Source organism: Durio zibethinus, chromosome 9, assembly GCF_047325235.1.
Source record: "Durio zibethinus cultivar Kanyao isolate XHJ-2024 chromosome 9, ASM4732523v1, whole genome shotgun sequence".
NCBI classification, from domain to species: domain Eukaryota; kingdom Viridiplantae; phylum Streptophyta; class Magnoliopsida; order Malvales; family Malvaceae; genus Durio; species Durio zibethinus.
Window position 1 is genome coordinate 23,737,523 of NC_143170.1, and position 15,726 is coordinate 23,753,248.

Genomic DNA, 15,726 nt, shown 5'->3' on the forward strand with positions numbered 1-15,726 from the left:
TTTATCAACTACAGAAGTTGAGTATATTGTAGGAATCGAAGCAAGTAAAAAAATACTTTGGATGAAACATTTTCTTTTTGAATTAGGGTTAAATTAGAAAGAGTATGTGGTGTTCTGTGATAGCTAGAGTGCTTTAGATTTGAGTAAGAATGCCATGTACCAAACTAGAATGAAGCATATTGATGTTAGATATCACTTGTTACATTCAGTGATTGAGGAGCAGTAGATACTGTTGAAGAAAGTCCATACTAATGAGAATGTAGCAAATATATTAACTAAGATACTTTTCAAAGAGAAGCTTAAGCTTTGCAATAACTTGGTCAAAATGAGTTTTTTAGCTAAGGCAAATTCTAAATGAAATTGCTATGGCAATGAATCTCTTCCTAATGGGGTTGGAAGGAGAGATTGTTAGAAAAATAAGGTCCAGCCCCATGTAATTAGGTTTAGACCAATAAAGGTCATAGGCATTGGTCTTTTTTTTTACACAAAATCTTAGCTACTTAATAAAAGAATGTGGTACCACAAACCTAGAAAAAGAAGGGAAAAAAACTCCAAAAAATAAAGAGAAAACAAAAAGAGAGTTGGTTAAATGAAAGTCGATCTGTGGTCTGATTGAACTAAAATTTTGTTAGCAAGTTTGTAATTTAGAGTTATACATTTTGAATGGTGAAGATTGAGTTTGAAGCTCTCTACGAACAAATTCAGGGTGTATTTGTTGAGTTACCTATTTAATGAGATTTCTCCAATTATCTCTTTAGTTGTTTATTAGCTCTAGTTTTAGTTAGAGAAGAACTTCGTATATTTATTATTTGATAGTGAAGATTTTTTTAGTGATCCATGATTTTTTCCCTCTACGTTGGAGGGTTTTCCACATAAATTTTGGTGTGCTTTATTTTTTATGCATTGTTGATTGTTAATTGTTGTCTATTACTATGGGTTTATTATGATATATTACTTTTGCATTATTATGTTTATTACTTTAGACCCAAACAAGTGGTATTAGAGTACAAGCTTTTGGGCTCAAGTGGTATCTAACATGTATGTATAAGCTCTTTGGTGTGCTCTTATGGGCTTCAAGTGTGGTTTATCTTTCCAACACGATAAAGGAACATGGACTAAAAGTGAAGACAAAATAAATGATTTGACAATTCGATACTTTTTAGAATTTGTTTGATACCCAAAGCGCGATACACTTTGAGAGTATTTTGGAAGTTGTGGAGAATAAAGTGACATTGACAATGAATGAACAATTTGTGGCTGAGTTTAAGGTTGAGAAAGTTAGCGAGGCTCTTAGACAGATGCACCTAATGAAAGCTCTGAGCCCTAATGGTATGCCACTATATTCTATAAAAAATTCTAGAATATTATTGGCATTGATATAACTAATTTTTGCTTTTTTATCTTGAATGGTACAACTTTATTGGAAGAGGTAAACGAAACCAATATTATTTTTATCCCTAAGGTCAAAAATCCCAAAAAGATCACTAATTTTTGGCTCATTAGTCTTTGCAATGTGTTATACAAGATTATTACGAAAATCCTTGTTAACCTATTTAAATGGGTTTTCACTCATTGTGTAAGTAAGAACTAAAGTGCTTTTGTTCTAGGGAGATTAATTACTGAAAATGTGTTGATTATGTATGAGTTGATTCACAAGCTTAAGACGAGATGGAAAGGAAATGATGGTTTTGTAGCATTCAAGCTCGACATCAGTAAACCTTATGATAAAGTTGAATGGCTATTTTTAGAGGCAATGATGCGAAAATTGGGTTTTCATCATCAGTGGGTCAATCTAATCATGCATTGCTTCACTTTTGTATCTTATTCCTTAGCCTTGAATAAGGACACTACTGATGTTTCTTTCAACGAAAAAAGATTGTGACAAGGTAACCTTCTTTCGTTTGGCTTATTTTTACTATGCACTAAAGGTTTATTGGCTCTCTTAATGAAAAATTAGTAGGATAATCAACTAAGTAAAGTGAGAGCAAGCAAAAATGGGCCTCGCTTCATTCATTTGTTTTTCACATATGATAGTTTGCTATTTAAAATAGATGTATGGAGAATGGTCAGGCTAAGAGATTAACCTAGATAAGTCCTTAATTTATTTTAGTAGAAATGGTAATGAAAAAATTTGAGAGGGAGTAAGATAGTCATTAAGAGTGCATGAAACACTAGACCTTGAAAAGTATCTAAGATTGCCAACTATGGTAGGGAGAAATAAGACACGGGCATTCATAGATTTGAAAGATAGAATATTGTCAAGAATTGATCTATAAAGTAGCCAAATTCTCTTTATAGGAGGCCAAAAAGTATTCATTAAGTCAATTCTCAAAGCTATCCCTTTTTGTTGTATGAGTTACTTCCTACTTCCTAAGAGTTTATGCTAAGAGATTAACAGTTTAATTAGCAACTATTAGTGAAGTGCAAAGAAAATTGAAAAGGGCATCCACTAGTTGAAGTAGGATAAACTATGCATGAGTAAAGTCACCGAAGTAATGGGTTTTAGACATTTGAAGTTTTTCAACTGGTCATTTTTGGCTAAACAAGTATGGAAGCTGATTAGAAACTAAGACTCTTTGCTATTCAAAGTTCTAAAAGACAGGTATTTTCCAAATGATGACTTCTTAGAGGGCAAGTTAGGCTGAGAACCATATCTTACATGGCATAGCATTTGGTTGGCTAGAAAGGACCTGCAAGGTGGACTACGTTAGAGGGTGAGGGATGGGCATCGTATAAGAATTTGGAAGGATCAATGGTTTCCCAAGAATGGTTTAATACCTCATTGTAGCCAAGCATAAAGTTTTTTGGATGAGGATGCAAGGGTGGCTTTTTTTATTGATACATGAACTAAAAAGTGGAATAGGGATCTTGTGGATCGTACTTTACATACAAAGGTAGCGCACCAGATTTTATCCATTCCTCTGAGTACAAATAGTCACTCTAATGTGCTCACATGATGCATAGAGAAGAGCGATCATTCTTAGGTTCAGAGCGTATATCGTATGATTTTATCAACTCAATGCATGGATGGTAATGATTAGTTCAATGGCATAGGAACTTTTGCTACTATTGAGAGACAGATTTGGAAAAAGCTTTGGTGTACAAATATTCCAAATAAAATCAAAATATTTGGATGGAAGTTGATGTTGGGTTTTCTTCTAACCTATACCATACTGCGGAAGAGAAGGATTTGTTGGGAAATCAATATGCACATGCAGTATTCACGCATAAAATAGCAAGTTCAAATCAAGAATAAGAACACACAAATATATTTGTTTCAACCTAACTAAAAAATGGTCTACTCAAAATCCAATCCACTAACAAATAAATCTTTACAAATTGTGAGACTTTTAAAATGAAAAAAGTCACCAAAAATTCTTTATTCAAAATTTAACCTAAAAACTCAATTACATTCTTTAATAGCCTACTCTTTTAGCTATTATCTTGGTGTCTAACTATCTAAAATTATCAAACTAAAATCAAAACATCTCTTTATAAAGATGAAAGCCTTTATACCTTTGCTAAACTCTTGGTGTGGGATACAAGACAAACTCAAACTCTTATAACTTCACTTAACTTTCGATGTGGGATTATGAAATTCAAGGCAAACCCCAACAACTCTTCCTTTGACTTGAATCTTTAAACACTTTAACAATATCTACAAAGCTAACACGCTTACCTTTTTTCTTTTCTTTCATCACAGGAATCCTAGCAATTGAGCCTCCATCAAGTATGTACAAGTGATTTTTGATCATATTCCTTTGTAGAATCACACTACCATTCTTGTACACTTTCGGTGAATCATTATTATCATAGTATATGTACCATCGAAAAGCTAACTCACCTAAAGCAATCAAATTGTAGCTATAACTCGATATATACCTTACATGATGAAGTGTCATAATAACACCATTATAAGATTCAAGGTAAACACTTTCAATGCCTTAAATCTATACATTTTTATTGTTGACGACCACAATATCCCCATACTTTACATTCTTCTCAAACTCCATAAAACAACTCTTTATCATTACAGATATGGACTATAGTAGTTGAATCTAAAACCCAACTTTTATTAACTTTCAAAATCGAGTCTCATCCATACAAGTCGTCAAAATAACATCATCATTATCAAACACAATGGCAACATTATCACTCTTTTCTTCATTTGATTTTTTCTTATCATTTGCCCTTTTGAAAGTAGTCATATCCCTTCTTAACTTCTTACAGCGCAATTGGATATGCCTTTTTCACCATAATAATAACATTTTATGTCACTGTAATCTCTGTCTCTTGACTTGGATCTCTTTTTTGATCTATCAATCCTCTTTTGAGTCCTTCCTTAATCAAAACCCTCTACAACTAGTGTATTCACCTCGGGTGATAAGTTATGTGTTCCCATAAACTTTTTGTTCTCATGCAACAGGACAGTCACATTATCCAAAGTAGACTTACCACCACCAAAGTCTAAACTAAAGGCATATAAGAATTGGACAAAGATGACAACAAAATTAAAACCTTTTCTTCATCTTCTAACTCATTAACAGAAACTGCCAGCAATTGATAAACCAATTTATTAAACTCATTTAGGCGATTATGAAGGCTCATACCTTTTTTCATCTTTAGATAATACAGATCCATCTTCAAACATAATCTATGAGTCAATGACTTCGATGCTTAAATACCCTCATGCTTATCCCATAAACTCTTCGAAGTATTCTCAGTTAACACGCTATACTTTACCTTTGTGACTAATGCCAATCTAATAGTACTAATAACTTTCTTTTGAATTCTATTCCAATTACTATCAATATTTTTTTAAGCTTACTACTCTCTAATATCTGATCAAACCCTTGTTGTACTAACAAAACTTGAATCGTACTTTCTCATAATATAAAATTACTATTTTCATCAAATAACGGAATCTCAAACTTAAACTTGGGCATAGACACACTAGACATACTTTTTTCAGACATCTTGAAACACTTGTTTCACAATCTTTTGGGCCTACCTTTTCTTTCTATGAATCTCGCTTTGATATCACTTGTTGAGAAATCAACACGCACATAAAGCACCCATGCATAAAAAAGCAAGCTCAAATAAAAAATAAGAACACACAAATATATTTGTTTTAGTCCAACTAAAAAATGACCCACTTTAAACCCAATTCACTAATAAATAAATCTTTACAACTATGAGACTTTTAAAATGAGAAAAGTCACCAAAAACTCTTTATTCAAAACTTAACTCAAAATTCAATTACCCCTTTTAATAGTTTACTCACTTAATTATTCTCTTGGTGTCTAACTATCTAAGATTACTAAACTTAAACCAAAACATCTTATTTATAAGAGTGAAATATTTATACCTTTACTAAACTTTCGGTGTGAGATTTAAGATAAATTCAAACTCTTATAACTTCACTTAATTTTCGATATGGGATTATGAGATTCAAGGCAAACTCCAATAGGATTGGCATCCAAAAAATATTTCCTAGGTGTGGCCAACAGGAAGAAATTAAAAACCATGCCATTAGGAACTGTGAAAGGATCAAAGTTGTTTGGAGTATGGCTGCTCTATTAGCAAAATGGAGGGAGGTTGATCTAGAGGCAGACAATGGCTGGCTCGATGAGGTTGCTAAGGCAATGAGCGATGAAGAACTGTCGAGAAGATTAGTCCTTTGTTGGGCTGTGTGGCATAGTAGAAACCGGGTTGTGAAGTCAGATGAGCACCTCACACCAGAAATGGTGGTGCAATTCACTTCTGGTTATTTAGAGGAGTTCTGGCTCGCTAACGGTAGTAGGATAGATTGTGAACCTGCGGTACAGGCTGCTTGGGAACTTCCACCGCTGGGCTTCACTAAAATAAACTTTGATGGCTTTCTTAATCTAGGTGTGGAATGGGGTTGTCTTGGGGCTATAGTAAGGAATGGTGATGCTATTGGGACTGCCATGAGCATAATGGCCAATATGTGAAGGACTCCAATACGGTTGAAACTTTTGATGCGGGCATGGCTGTGGATTTGGCGTCCTGCACGAGGTTTGAAAATGTTATTCTTGAAGGAGATGCTTTACGGATCACTAACGGGATCAGATCATAAGCTAAAGACTTGTCTGCAGTAGGGAACATCATGGCAGATATCTGACCTAGAGGAATGACCTTTAGATCCTTTAGAGTGAAACACGTTAAAAGGACTGCCAATGTTCATGCACATAAGATTGCTAAATATGCTTTACAACAGAATGTTGATAGACTGTAGGTAGGTGATTGTCCTGAACACATACTAAGGCTTATTAATTTGTACCCCGATTAATTAATAATACACTTCCTTTGCTCAAAAAAAAAAAAAAAAAAAAAAAAACAAACAAACACTATTATCCTAAAAGGAAATTTTGAAAATGTCTTTCGCCTAAATTTCTTTATTTATTTTCTTCATCATTAATCTCCAATCCCCAAATACAACAATTTTCGCACCTTTAATCATCATATAACTATACCATTTCCAACCGGGATGAGTTTATGCTATTCTAAATTTACATTTTTTAAAATTTTTTTATAAGATTTTTTGATGTTCGACAATCACTTTAAATTTTAATTAATTCAAAATTACGTCGAGTTTAATTTTATAAAAAAAATAAACTCTTTCAAATTTAATTTTTTATTCACAATATTTAAAATCAAAATTTTACTTAAAAAAAATCAAACTTCTCACTATTCAAATCAACAAGCATTGATCATTTCTCTAAATTATTTACATTCGTTGGAGTCATGCTTAAAAATTGTTTTAAAAATTGTTGACGGTCAGATTTTTTGGCCATCCTTAACAATAAATCATATAATTTTTTAGTACTTCATTTCTTCACTAATAAATAAAGGAAAATACTCCTTTCTTCATTTTCATTTTTCTTTCTTCCTCTATGAATTGTTTTATTATACTCCATTCATCTCAAAATAATTGTCCCCTATTAATTTTTTTTATCAAAATAACTCAATTTTGACTTTCATTTTTTAAAATGTTATATTAAATTAAAATTTTAAAAATATGTTTTAAAAATTTTGAAACCTAAAGTTTAAAATCTTATTTTTAAAATTTTTTAATTTTTTAATTCTATTAAAATAATAGTCAAATTTTAATTAATTTAATAATCAATAAGAGATAATAATTTTGGGACAAGAGAGTATTAGGGTCAAATATAAACAATTTTTAAACAGTGCTGAGATTGCATGAATATTATATATAATAATGAAAAGAATAATAATTATTGTGAGTGGTAACTATAAATATGTAATGTATTATATATTGAAAAAAGAAATAAACAGTGAAGGAGGAATTTGAAACAATGAAGGAGTAAGAAGGAGACCGAAGTGGGTCAATTACACACGTTGTGTTCAGGCAATTCCATGTGCCCACATGGATGATTGGAGACGCAACAAACACTTTCTTTCTTCTCCTTCTTCTTCTTCTACATCAAAAACAACTTCAAAGACAAAGAACAAACAACTGCAAGAACTAAAAAGCAAGTCTTTTTAACTATTACACTTAATTCCCATCACGTATTATTAAGCAACTCCCTCATTTTCCTCCTTTTCCTTTGATCTCGTGTTTAAAGCTTTAGCCTTTTCAAAAAGTATGAAGGAAAGCAGTGATGGGTTTGTGAGAGCAGATCAGATTGATCTCAAGAGCTTGGATGAGCAGCTTGAGAGGCATCTTAACAGGGTTTGGACTAGTGACAACAGCCAGAGTAAGGGAGATGATGATGATGGTGGTGATGACGACGGAAAGCTCAGGCCTGCTCACAGTAGCACCTATAAACCTGCAGCTTTTGTGAAGAAGGAGAGACTGGAGTGGGAGATCGACCCTTCCAAGCTTATCATCAAAACTGTCATTGCTCGCGGTACCTTTGGCACTGTTCACCGTGGCATCTATGATGGACTGGATGTTGCCGGTCAGTTTCTTTTTTGAATGTCCAAATGCAAAACAATTCCTTTTTCTTTAATATTGTTTTTCTTTCAAGGCCATTTTCCTTTCTTTTAAACGAAATTATTGACTAATTTAAGTTTTAAACTGCTACTCAATGGTTAATAAATTTATCAGTTAATTTTGTGAAATTAAGTATTTTTTGTTCTTTTACAACTGAAATGGGGGCAAATTCAAGTGTTTTTACTAAGGTCTACCCTAGTTCTTGGTGCAATATTGGACAAGGACTATTAAGATACTTGATACTCGTTATTGTTGCTTTGAGGTCCCTTCATTTCATAGTTAATTAGTCTCAGCGTTGCTATGTTATTACCGGTTATTCATTTGGATCCTCATCCATTTAGTAGAAATTCTGGTATTCTTTAAACATTTGACTGTTTTGGAGGTATGGTGATTGACAGTTTTAAATGTAGTGTTATGAAGTCCGTGACTCTGCACGGCTTTGGGTTGAATTTTTTGGTTCCATCAACAGCAGTTTGGATAATACTGTTGTTATAATTAGCTTTCATGTGATCCTAGCTGTTAGTTAATACATGAGTAAACAGGAAAAGAAAAGAATTTACTGTTTCATGGATTTTATAGATGGAAATCGTGATTTTAATGTGTTATTTTCTTGCTACCGTAATTATTGATAGTCTCTTATTCCAACCAACATGAGAGCTATTTGATTGATTGGTTTGTATCTTATTAGGGAGATTTATTTGTTTTACTTCAATGGTTTTTTGTCTTCAGTGAAGCTGCTTGACTGGGGTGAGGAGGGCCACAGGACAGAAGCTGAGATTGCCTCACTAAGGGCAGCCTTTTCACAGGAAGTTGCTGTCTGGCATAAACTCGAGCATTCCAATGTTACTAAGGTGAATTTCTACTTTAGAAGAACTTTTTTTCCTTTTTTTTTTAAGACATTTGTGGGTGGATTTTGGATAGCATGGGAAGGCTTGTACATAAATGCCTGGATATTTGCTTTTGCAACCATGGCTCAACTATAATAAAATGCTTAAAGAATCTTACATCAAAAGCTTACTAATATTGCTGTTAATGTCTTCACAAGCTCAATGTCTAAAAAGTGATGGGATTGGTGTAATGTTATCAAAGCAATCACCTGTTTCTGGCACTATGATAAAATTCTTCAAACACCTTCAGCACCAAATGGGAAGGAAATACACACCTGACATGTGGAATGCTTAATGACGCACCTATCATAAATGAATGGCTTGAAGAGATACCTTCTGTCTTGACATTTCCTGATAATTGGTTTTTCACAATTTAAAATTGCCTATATTCAAGTTATGAATACAAATTAAAATTCTGTGAGAAAATACATCCTTCACCTTATTTGATAATGATCTGATGTGCTACAAGGGTTTTTAGTTTCCTTGAATCAAATCTTTTGTGTTGGACTTTTTGTTTTTCTGTTTTTACAACCAAATTGATTAATTCTTATAATACTCTTTTAAGAGGTTGAAGTAGCCCTTGTTTAGTTTGGTCCCCCTTCATTCTTCAATCTTGCTCACTTTTTATTTGTTCCTTTATCAATGGGATCATATTGATTGTTTTCTTGTTCTTTTTGTCTTTAGCTACTTTCTGTTTTCTTACAAAGGATTGAAGTTCACATTCTTAATAATACTCCAAAAAATTTGGTATGTCAATAGCTGATTGGCATTTGCATATAGTATAGGACATTTGAAAAGTATAAATCTTTAATTTTGAACCTGAATTTATTGAAAAAACTTTAATGCTCTCAGAAGAGAAAAATTTTCTCTAATTATTTATATTCCACACACTGCACTCATGTAAGATGAACTTACACATATTTTACTTTACTTTTAAAATTTAAAGATAGGTGGCAGCCCATCGTTCTCCTGATCCCCTTCCCATCATCATTTTGCCCCTCAAGAGAAGGTCATTACCATGTGTTCAGCTTTTGGAAACTTCTCAGTTTCTTCATGATTTTGGTGGATCACTTTGGTTTAGGAATCTTTTTGTTTTTTTGGGTGTGTTGGTGGGGAGTTGTAGTTTTGGTGGATGGGAAAAGGATCAGGGAATGTTTCAAGAATTAAATCCCAAAAAAGATCTACTTCTGCTTGCACTGACATACTGATATGATATTATCCAAGGTTGCCTAAATCTTCCTATGATCCTTCTTAGGAAGACTTAATATCTCATAGCATTATTTATTTGCTGCTTCTTGTAATTTGTCGATCGTTGTGTGCTTTTGCTGAAGTTCCCGCTGTTTTTTTTCATTTTTTCTTATTTAGTCATATTGGGGTTTATGTCAGATAATTTATTAGGGTCGGGTTACCAACTCTTGGGTTCTTAAGTTTATGTTGGGCTATCATTTCATTGAAGATTGTACTTAAACTTCTCACTAATAAAACTTTTTATGCCTTTCAAAAAAATCTCGATAGCATTATTTATATTACTTCCATCTACTAGCTTCCCTTTCTATAATTGCATATGATGTTGCCTCTTCATCAATTAGAAAAAGAAACTTAGCAAATATGAATTTGTCATCAAGCTCTGTGGCTTATATTTTCTGAAAGACATGCATACTTGTAACTATACTGTTTTAGCGGTCGTTGAACTTCTTTGTAGTTTCTTATTCTTACTCATTCTGGTTTATCCTTTCCAGTTTATAGGGGCAACAATGGGCTCATCAGGGCTACAAATACAAACCGAGAATGGTCAAATAGGCATGCCAAATAGTGTGTGTTGTGTTGTTGTTGAATATCTTCCTGGGGGTGCTCTGAAATCTTATCTTATAAAGAACAGGAGAAGGAAGCTAGCTTTCAAAGTGGTTGTTCAACTTGCCCTCGATCTTGCTAAAGGGTAATCTAACCCATGTCCCGTTTCTGTTTTTAGTTTCTTTTATTTGTTGTATTGTGGTTTCACAGCTCAAGCGTAATACATGTCTTGTAATTTTCTCTAGGTTTATACCTAAGAGGGGGTTCTATCATGTTGTAGGTTGAGTTACCTTCATTCACAAAAGATTGTTCACAGAGATGTAAAGACAGAGAACATGTTGTTAAACAAGACACGTACAGTAAAAATTGCTGATTTTGGGGTTGCTCGTGTGGAGGCTTCAAATCCTAATGACATGACTGGAGAGACTGGAACCCTTGGTTACATGGCTCCAGAGGTATGGAGGTTCTTGCTATTTCAATTTAACTATTTTCATGCGGGACTCTAAAATAAAACTTCGAGGCTTTTTGTTTTTTTTTTTTTTTGTATACGAGTTTACCCTTTTGATTTTATAGTATAATTAATGGTATTTTAGGCCGAAGGGATAATGATGCATACTTGATATTTTTTATCAAGTGAACAACTTTCATTATCATTATTCCAAGGCAACTCCCTTTGAAGCTCTATTTTATTTGATTTAATTATGGGAAATTACCATTCGGAGCTTTTTCAGTGAACGTGATGTTAGTGAATCTGTTACTTTAATGTTTCAGCTAATTAGAGAGAAAGTGAAAGAAAAGAGTAAGAATTGTTCATTAAATGACTAGTAACTCATCAAATGCGAGGTTTTCAGGTTCTCAATGGCAACCCATATAACAGGAAATGTGATGTGTACAGTTTTGGCATCTGTTTGTGGGAGATATATTGTTGTGACATGCCATATCCTGACCTTAGTTTCTCTGAAGTGACTTCAGCCGTGGTTCGCCAGGTAATTGTTTGCCCCTATCTTGATAATTTTGCTTTCCTTTCCTCTTTAATTTCCCTCCTAGAACAGAGCATTATTGCTCATGTTGTATTACAAAAGAATTGTACCTTAGATTCCATTCTCCTCCTTCCTTTTCATTGCTAATTGTCCTTAACATTGAAACCACAGAATTTGAGACCAGAGATACCGAGATGTTGCCCCAGTTCTCTAGCAAATGTAATGAAACGATGCTGGGATGCTAACCCCGACAAGCGGCCTGAAATGGATGAGGTAGTATCTATGCTGGAGGCTATAGACACATCGAAAGGCGGAGGTATGATTCCTGTTGATGAGCAGCAGGGCTGTCTTTGCTTCCGGAGGTACCGAGGGCCTTGAAGAATTACTCCTAAATGCTGATAAAAGATTGGGAGACTATTGTTTAAAAATTAGAGAGGTCTAGTTTGTATTATAATGAAAAAGAAAACGACAATCAGATACCTTGCCGAGTGGAAAAAGCGGTGGTGGGTATAGGCTTACAAGCTGTGCTACATTTTGTTGAATGACGTAAAATATTTCCTACTTCCTTTGTCATTTTCTCTTTTAATTCTTTGGGGTTTCCCATATGTGTTCATTTGATTTGCCAGTCTGGTTTTGGGCTGGCTTCTCCACCCCTTCTGTAAGATCACTCTTTATACACTAAACAATTCTAATCCGCATTATTAAGTTGATCTACATTAGCTGGTGCCTGCCTTCTGCTGATGTATTGGATCATGGGGCCGGCTTGGTTGATTGTGGTTTTTGCCTGTATGGTTGGAAGGTATCAATATGCTTATTATTATTGTTATTATTATTTTATAGCTATTAGGATTTGAACTCTGGTTATTATGCTTATTCTTTTTTATATTTAAGATCGTCAAATTTTGAATCTTGATCCTTGAACTTAAAGAGTTCAATACTCTAATGTATGTTGCATATTTGTTTGAAGCCCAAGGAAGTAGAAAACTTGGAACAAAAAGATTCATCTCAAACACCCAAAAACAAGATCGACCAACATTTATTGCAACAAAAGTTGAAACAGAAATGTTTGCCATACAGATGCTCGTATCTGTATGAACCTGTCTGCGCAAATCTAAAAAGCTGCTCACCAAGAAATGAATCTACTAAAAGAAGAAGAATAGCCAAGACTAAGACCAAAAAATCAAAAACTTGATGGAGTGGTCAAATCTCGGAAAGTTGGACTTTTTGAGGTGGTTTATCATCTTCGTCCCATTGTGTAGTCCTGTAGAAGTATGCATAAAGCAGGAGCTGCACCAGGCCTGACAGGCTTCCCAAGCCATTTGGAGCCTACCAATGCATTCAAAACAGAGGCATGTTGATATCAAAAACTCTTGCAGTTAATATTAAAATTTAGTAACTCAAGCCTGAGACCAAGAGGAGGGGCAGATTCGAGTATAGGCTGTTGAGAGTTACCAAGACATAAGGATCAAATTTGAGTGATGCATAAATCACCCAAATAACTCCATTGAAGAAGTTAAAAAGTGAGAGAGTGAATGGCATGTACTTAACACTTCTTGTCCTGATCACCATATGCTGCCAAAACGTGAACATTTATAGATTAAATATGAAAATATCAGTAGATTTTGATAGGTACTTAATAGTAACAAATTGTTTTCTTTTTTATATAAGAGATCATAGCATGAAAATAAGGGTTGAGGTTGCAAAGTGAATTTAAATCTGTTAAATGCCTTTTCTTAAAGGTAATTACATATAAATCAAGTTAAATTCTGGATCGGTGGTAATAAGTTTTTTAAAGATAGCATAGAAGAAAAACATAATTCACCTACCATGACAGTCAATGGTGAAGTATACATTCCTACGTTGAAGATAATGGCCAATATTCCGACAAACATAGACCTGTTTTTGGTGGTGTGGAAGACAAATAAGGTAATGAAAATTACAATTGCCATGAAGATGACTTCGATTAGAAGATATATGACAATCCTCCGCTGCAAACAAAATGAAGATATATTATATATGTGTTAAAAAGAACCGTCGTTTTGAGAAATGGAACAGATTCACTTACGCGCTTCTGGCCCGGAGAGTAGATTAAGAAGATCGAAACATAGGTTAACTCTATGAAAAGACCAATGCCATTGATAGTAATGATCAAAACGCTGTCAGGGTGGACAATGGGGAGACCATAGAAAACCCACATCATGCAGTTCAGCACGGTTGCTACATAAGGATCAGGCTTGAATTCTTGCACTGATTTAGCTTTCCATATTTTAGCAAATGTTGGCCTGCAATGCAATGCAAGTTAATGTTTTTACAATTAATTAGGTTTTGTTGGGTTGACCTTATTTATTTATTTATTTATTTTTCAAAAGAAGCCATAATTTAATAATAAAAAAATTTGTAAGTGTTATAATTTGAAAATCAAACTTATTAGATGTTAACTCTTAAAAATAATTACATAAATTAATTAAGTTAAATTTCGAATTTAACTTTTTTTTATTGTTCTTTTGCAATAAAATGTAAAACTTAAAAAAAAAAAACTGAAACCAAACGACAGATAACAAAAACTAGAAAAATCAACCATAGTACATTAAGGTTTGGTAAAGTTCGAAGGCTTACACGGGGGAGAGAAACAGGAAAAAGGAAATGACATTTCCTGAAGAAAAAGAGCAACATATTTAAATTCACAGCAACAAACTATTAAAAACCACTCGAGAAAAGGGTTTTTTTGGGACTAACCGATGATCCCTACGATGGTTCTGGTAGTCTCCGTGGTGACCATCTTACAGCTCTGGAAGAGAAACTAACAACCCCAGCTGGAGAAAGAAATTTAAGAAAAAAAAAAAGATTTAAAACTTTCGTGATCTTGTTGAATTCAGTGCTTAGAAATGTAAGATGTATATGTGACTGAATGATTAGCTGGTAAAGACATTAATATAGTTGTTAGGTAAGCTTAATTCTGCTAGAGTGCTAGGACTGTGGATCGAGAGAAGACTATGTCTTTCCAAATATAGCAAAAGATAAAGATTATTGGTCATCCGCAATTTACGTCGACCTAGTTTTTTCATGCAACAAAAGAATTACTTCACCGAGAAGGATGGTGGTGTGTTTTCTTTGCTTGAACATAACTAACACACCCTTACATTTCTCTTGATACATTGGATTCTTTGCGTGTTTTTGATTCACAAGATTATGAGATCATAGGTAGGATAAGATGATATAAGATTTTGGATAGAATTAGATTAGATTAGATGATATCATCTTATCATATGTTTGGTTTGTCCAAGAATTAGTGTTTAATTAAGGGCATAAAAGTTGAGATTTTTAAATAAAATGTCAAGAGATTTATATGTTCTTTCCACACACGTACTACACATGCATAAAGTTTATACTTGGGCTTTCTCTTTTCCAGGAAGAACCAAGTACTTATACTTTCATGAGGTATTAACCTCTATTCTAGTAAAACACCTCCACTTAGATTGAATTCTTTCTATTTGAAGTTTGTCATGGGGTGAAGATCATGGTGTCTTATTAATCCATCATGGATGATATTGAGTACCAATTTGAGAATCTTTTTAGCTTTATGAGATATCCAAACCCAACATATAGAAAAACCTATGAAGTTAGTCTTATGATAGAACTATGCCAATCCATTGTATAGAAAATCTTAAAAAAAGGATACATAAAGGAACATTTCTTACTCCAATCTTTTGATAAATTTGATGTGCTTAAAAAATAAATAAATAAAAAATAAAATAAGAAATTGTGTCTTTTTTATTAATTCACATATTCTCGTACCTCACAACATGTAACGTTTATTAAGAAGTGTGGTGAAAATAGTGAAAAATTATTTAGTGAAGAAAAAAAGAAAAAGAAAAAGATTTTTAGGATTAGTTAGAAGTTGGATTCCTCTCGTTTTCCTTTATTTGTTCATTGTGTTTTGTGTTCATATAGGCATAATGTGTGTATGTGTGTGTGTGTGTGTATGTATGTATGAATTGTGCAAGCATATTTGTATTCATACATCATTATTGCCCTAATATGTTCATGCATTCATCCTATGATCATATAATATGTTAGATACTTATTT

At 33.4% G+C, this 15,726-nt stretch overlaps 2 protein-coding genes across 2 annotated transcripts; one reads left to right on the plus strand and one right to left on the minus strand.

The window, feature by feature from the left end:
- The first annotated feature begins 7,323 nt into the window (after nt 1-7,323).
- LOC111311880 (serine/threonine-protein kinase 52-like) lies at nt 7,324-12,353 on the plus strand. Its single transcript, XM_022911694.2, has 6 exons — nt 7,324-7,946; nt 8,711-8,832; nt 10,608-10,804; nt 10,940-11,114; nt 11,511-11,645; nt 11,811-12,353. The coding sequence occupies exons 1-6, from the start codon at nt 7,631-7,633 to the stop codon at nt 12,015-12,017; spliced, it is 1,152 nt and encodes a 383-aa protein (XP_022767429.2). The 5' UTR covers nt 7,324-7,630; the 3' UTR covers nt 12,018-12,353.
- A 218-nt stretch (nt 12,354-12,571) lies between these two features.
- On the minus strand, nt 12,572-14,840 carry ATVEX1 (Nodulin MtN3 family protein). The gene is made up of 6 exons (XM_022911708.2): nt 14,376-14,840; nt 14,256-14,292; nt 13,705-13,921; nt 13,466-13,627; nt 13,092-13,211; nt 12,572-12,965 (listed from the first exon to the last, which is right to left on the minus strand). The coding sequence occupies exons 1-6, from the start codon at nt 14,416-14,418 to the stop codon at nt 12,840-12,842; spliced, it is 705 nt and encodes a 234-aa protein (XP_022767443.1). The 5' UTR covers nt 14,419-14,840; the 3' UTR covers nt 12,572-12,839.
- Between the last annotated feature and the right edge of the window lie 886 nt (nt 14,841-15,726).

Bases quoted from the DNA above. Each gene is read 5' to 3' on its own strand.
- LOC111311880 (XM_022911694.2), top strand. From the start codon at position 7,631: ATGAAGGAAAGCAGTGATGGGTTTGTGAGAGCAGATCAGATTGATCTC. The intron at 7,947-8,710 runs GTCAGTTTCTTT...TTTTGTCTTCAG, and splicing joins TGATGGACTGGATGTTGCCG to TGAAGCTGCTTGACTGGGGT. The intron at 8,833-10,607 runs GTGAATTTCTAC...TATCCTTTCCAG, and splicing joins AGCATTCCAATGTTACTAAG to TTTATAGGGGCAACAATGGG.
- ATVEX1 (XM_022911708.2), bottom strand. From the start codon at position 14,418: ATGGTCACCACGGAGACTACCAGAACCATCGTAGGGATCATCG. The intron at 14,293-14,375 runs GTTAGTCCCAAA...CTTTTTCTTCAG, and splicing joins AACCATCGTAGGGATCATCG to GAAATGTCATTTCCTTTTTC. The intron at 13,628-13,704 runs GTAAGTGAATCT...TTTTGTTTGCAG, and splicing joins ACTCTCCGGGCCAGAAGCGC to CGGAGGATTGTCATATATCT.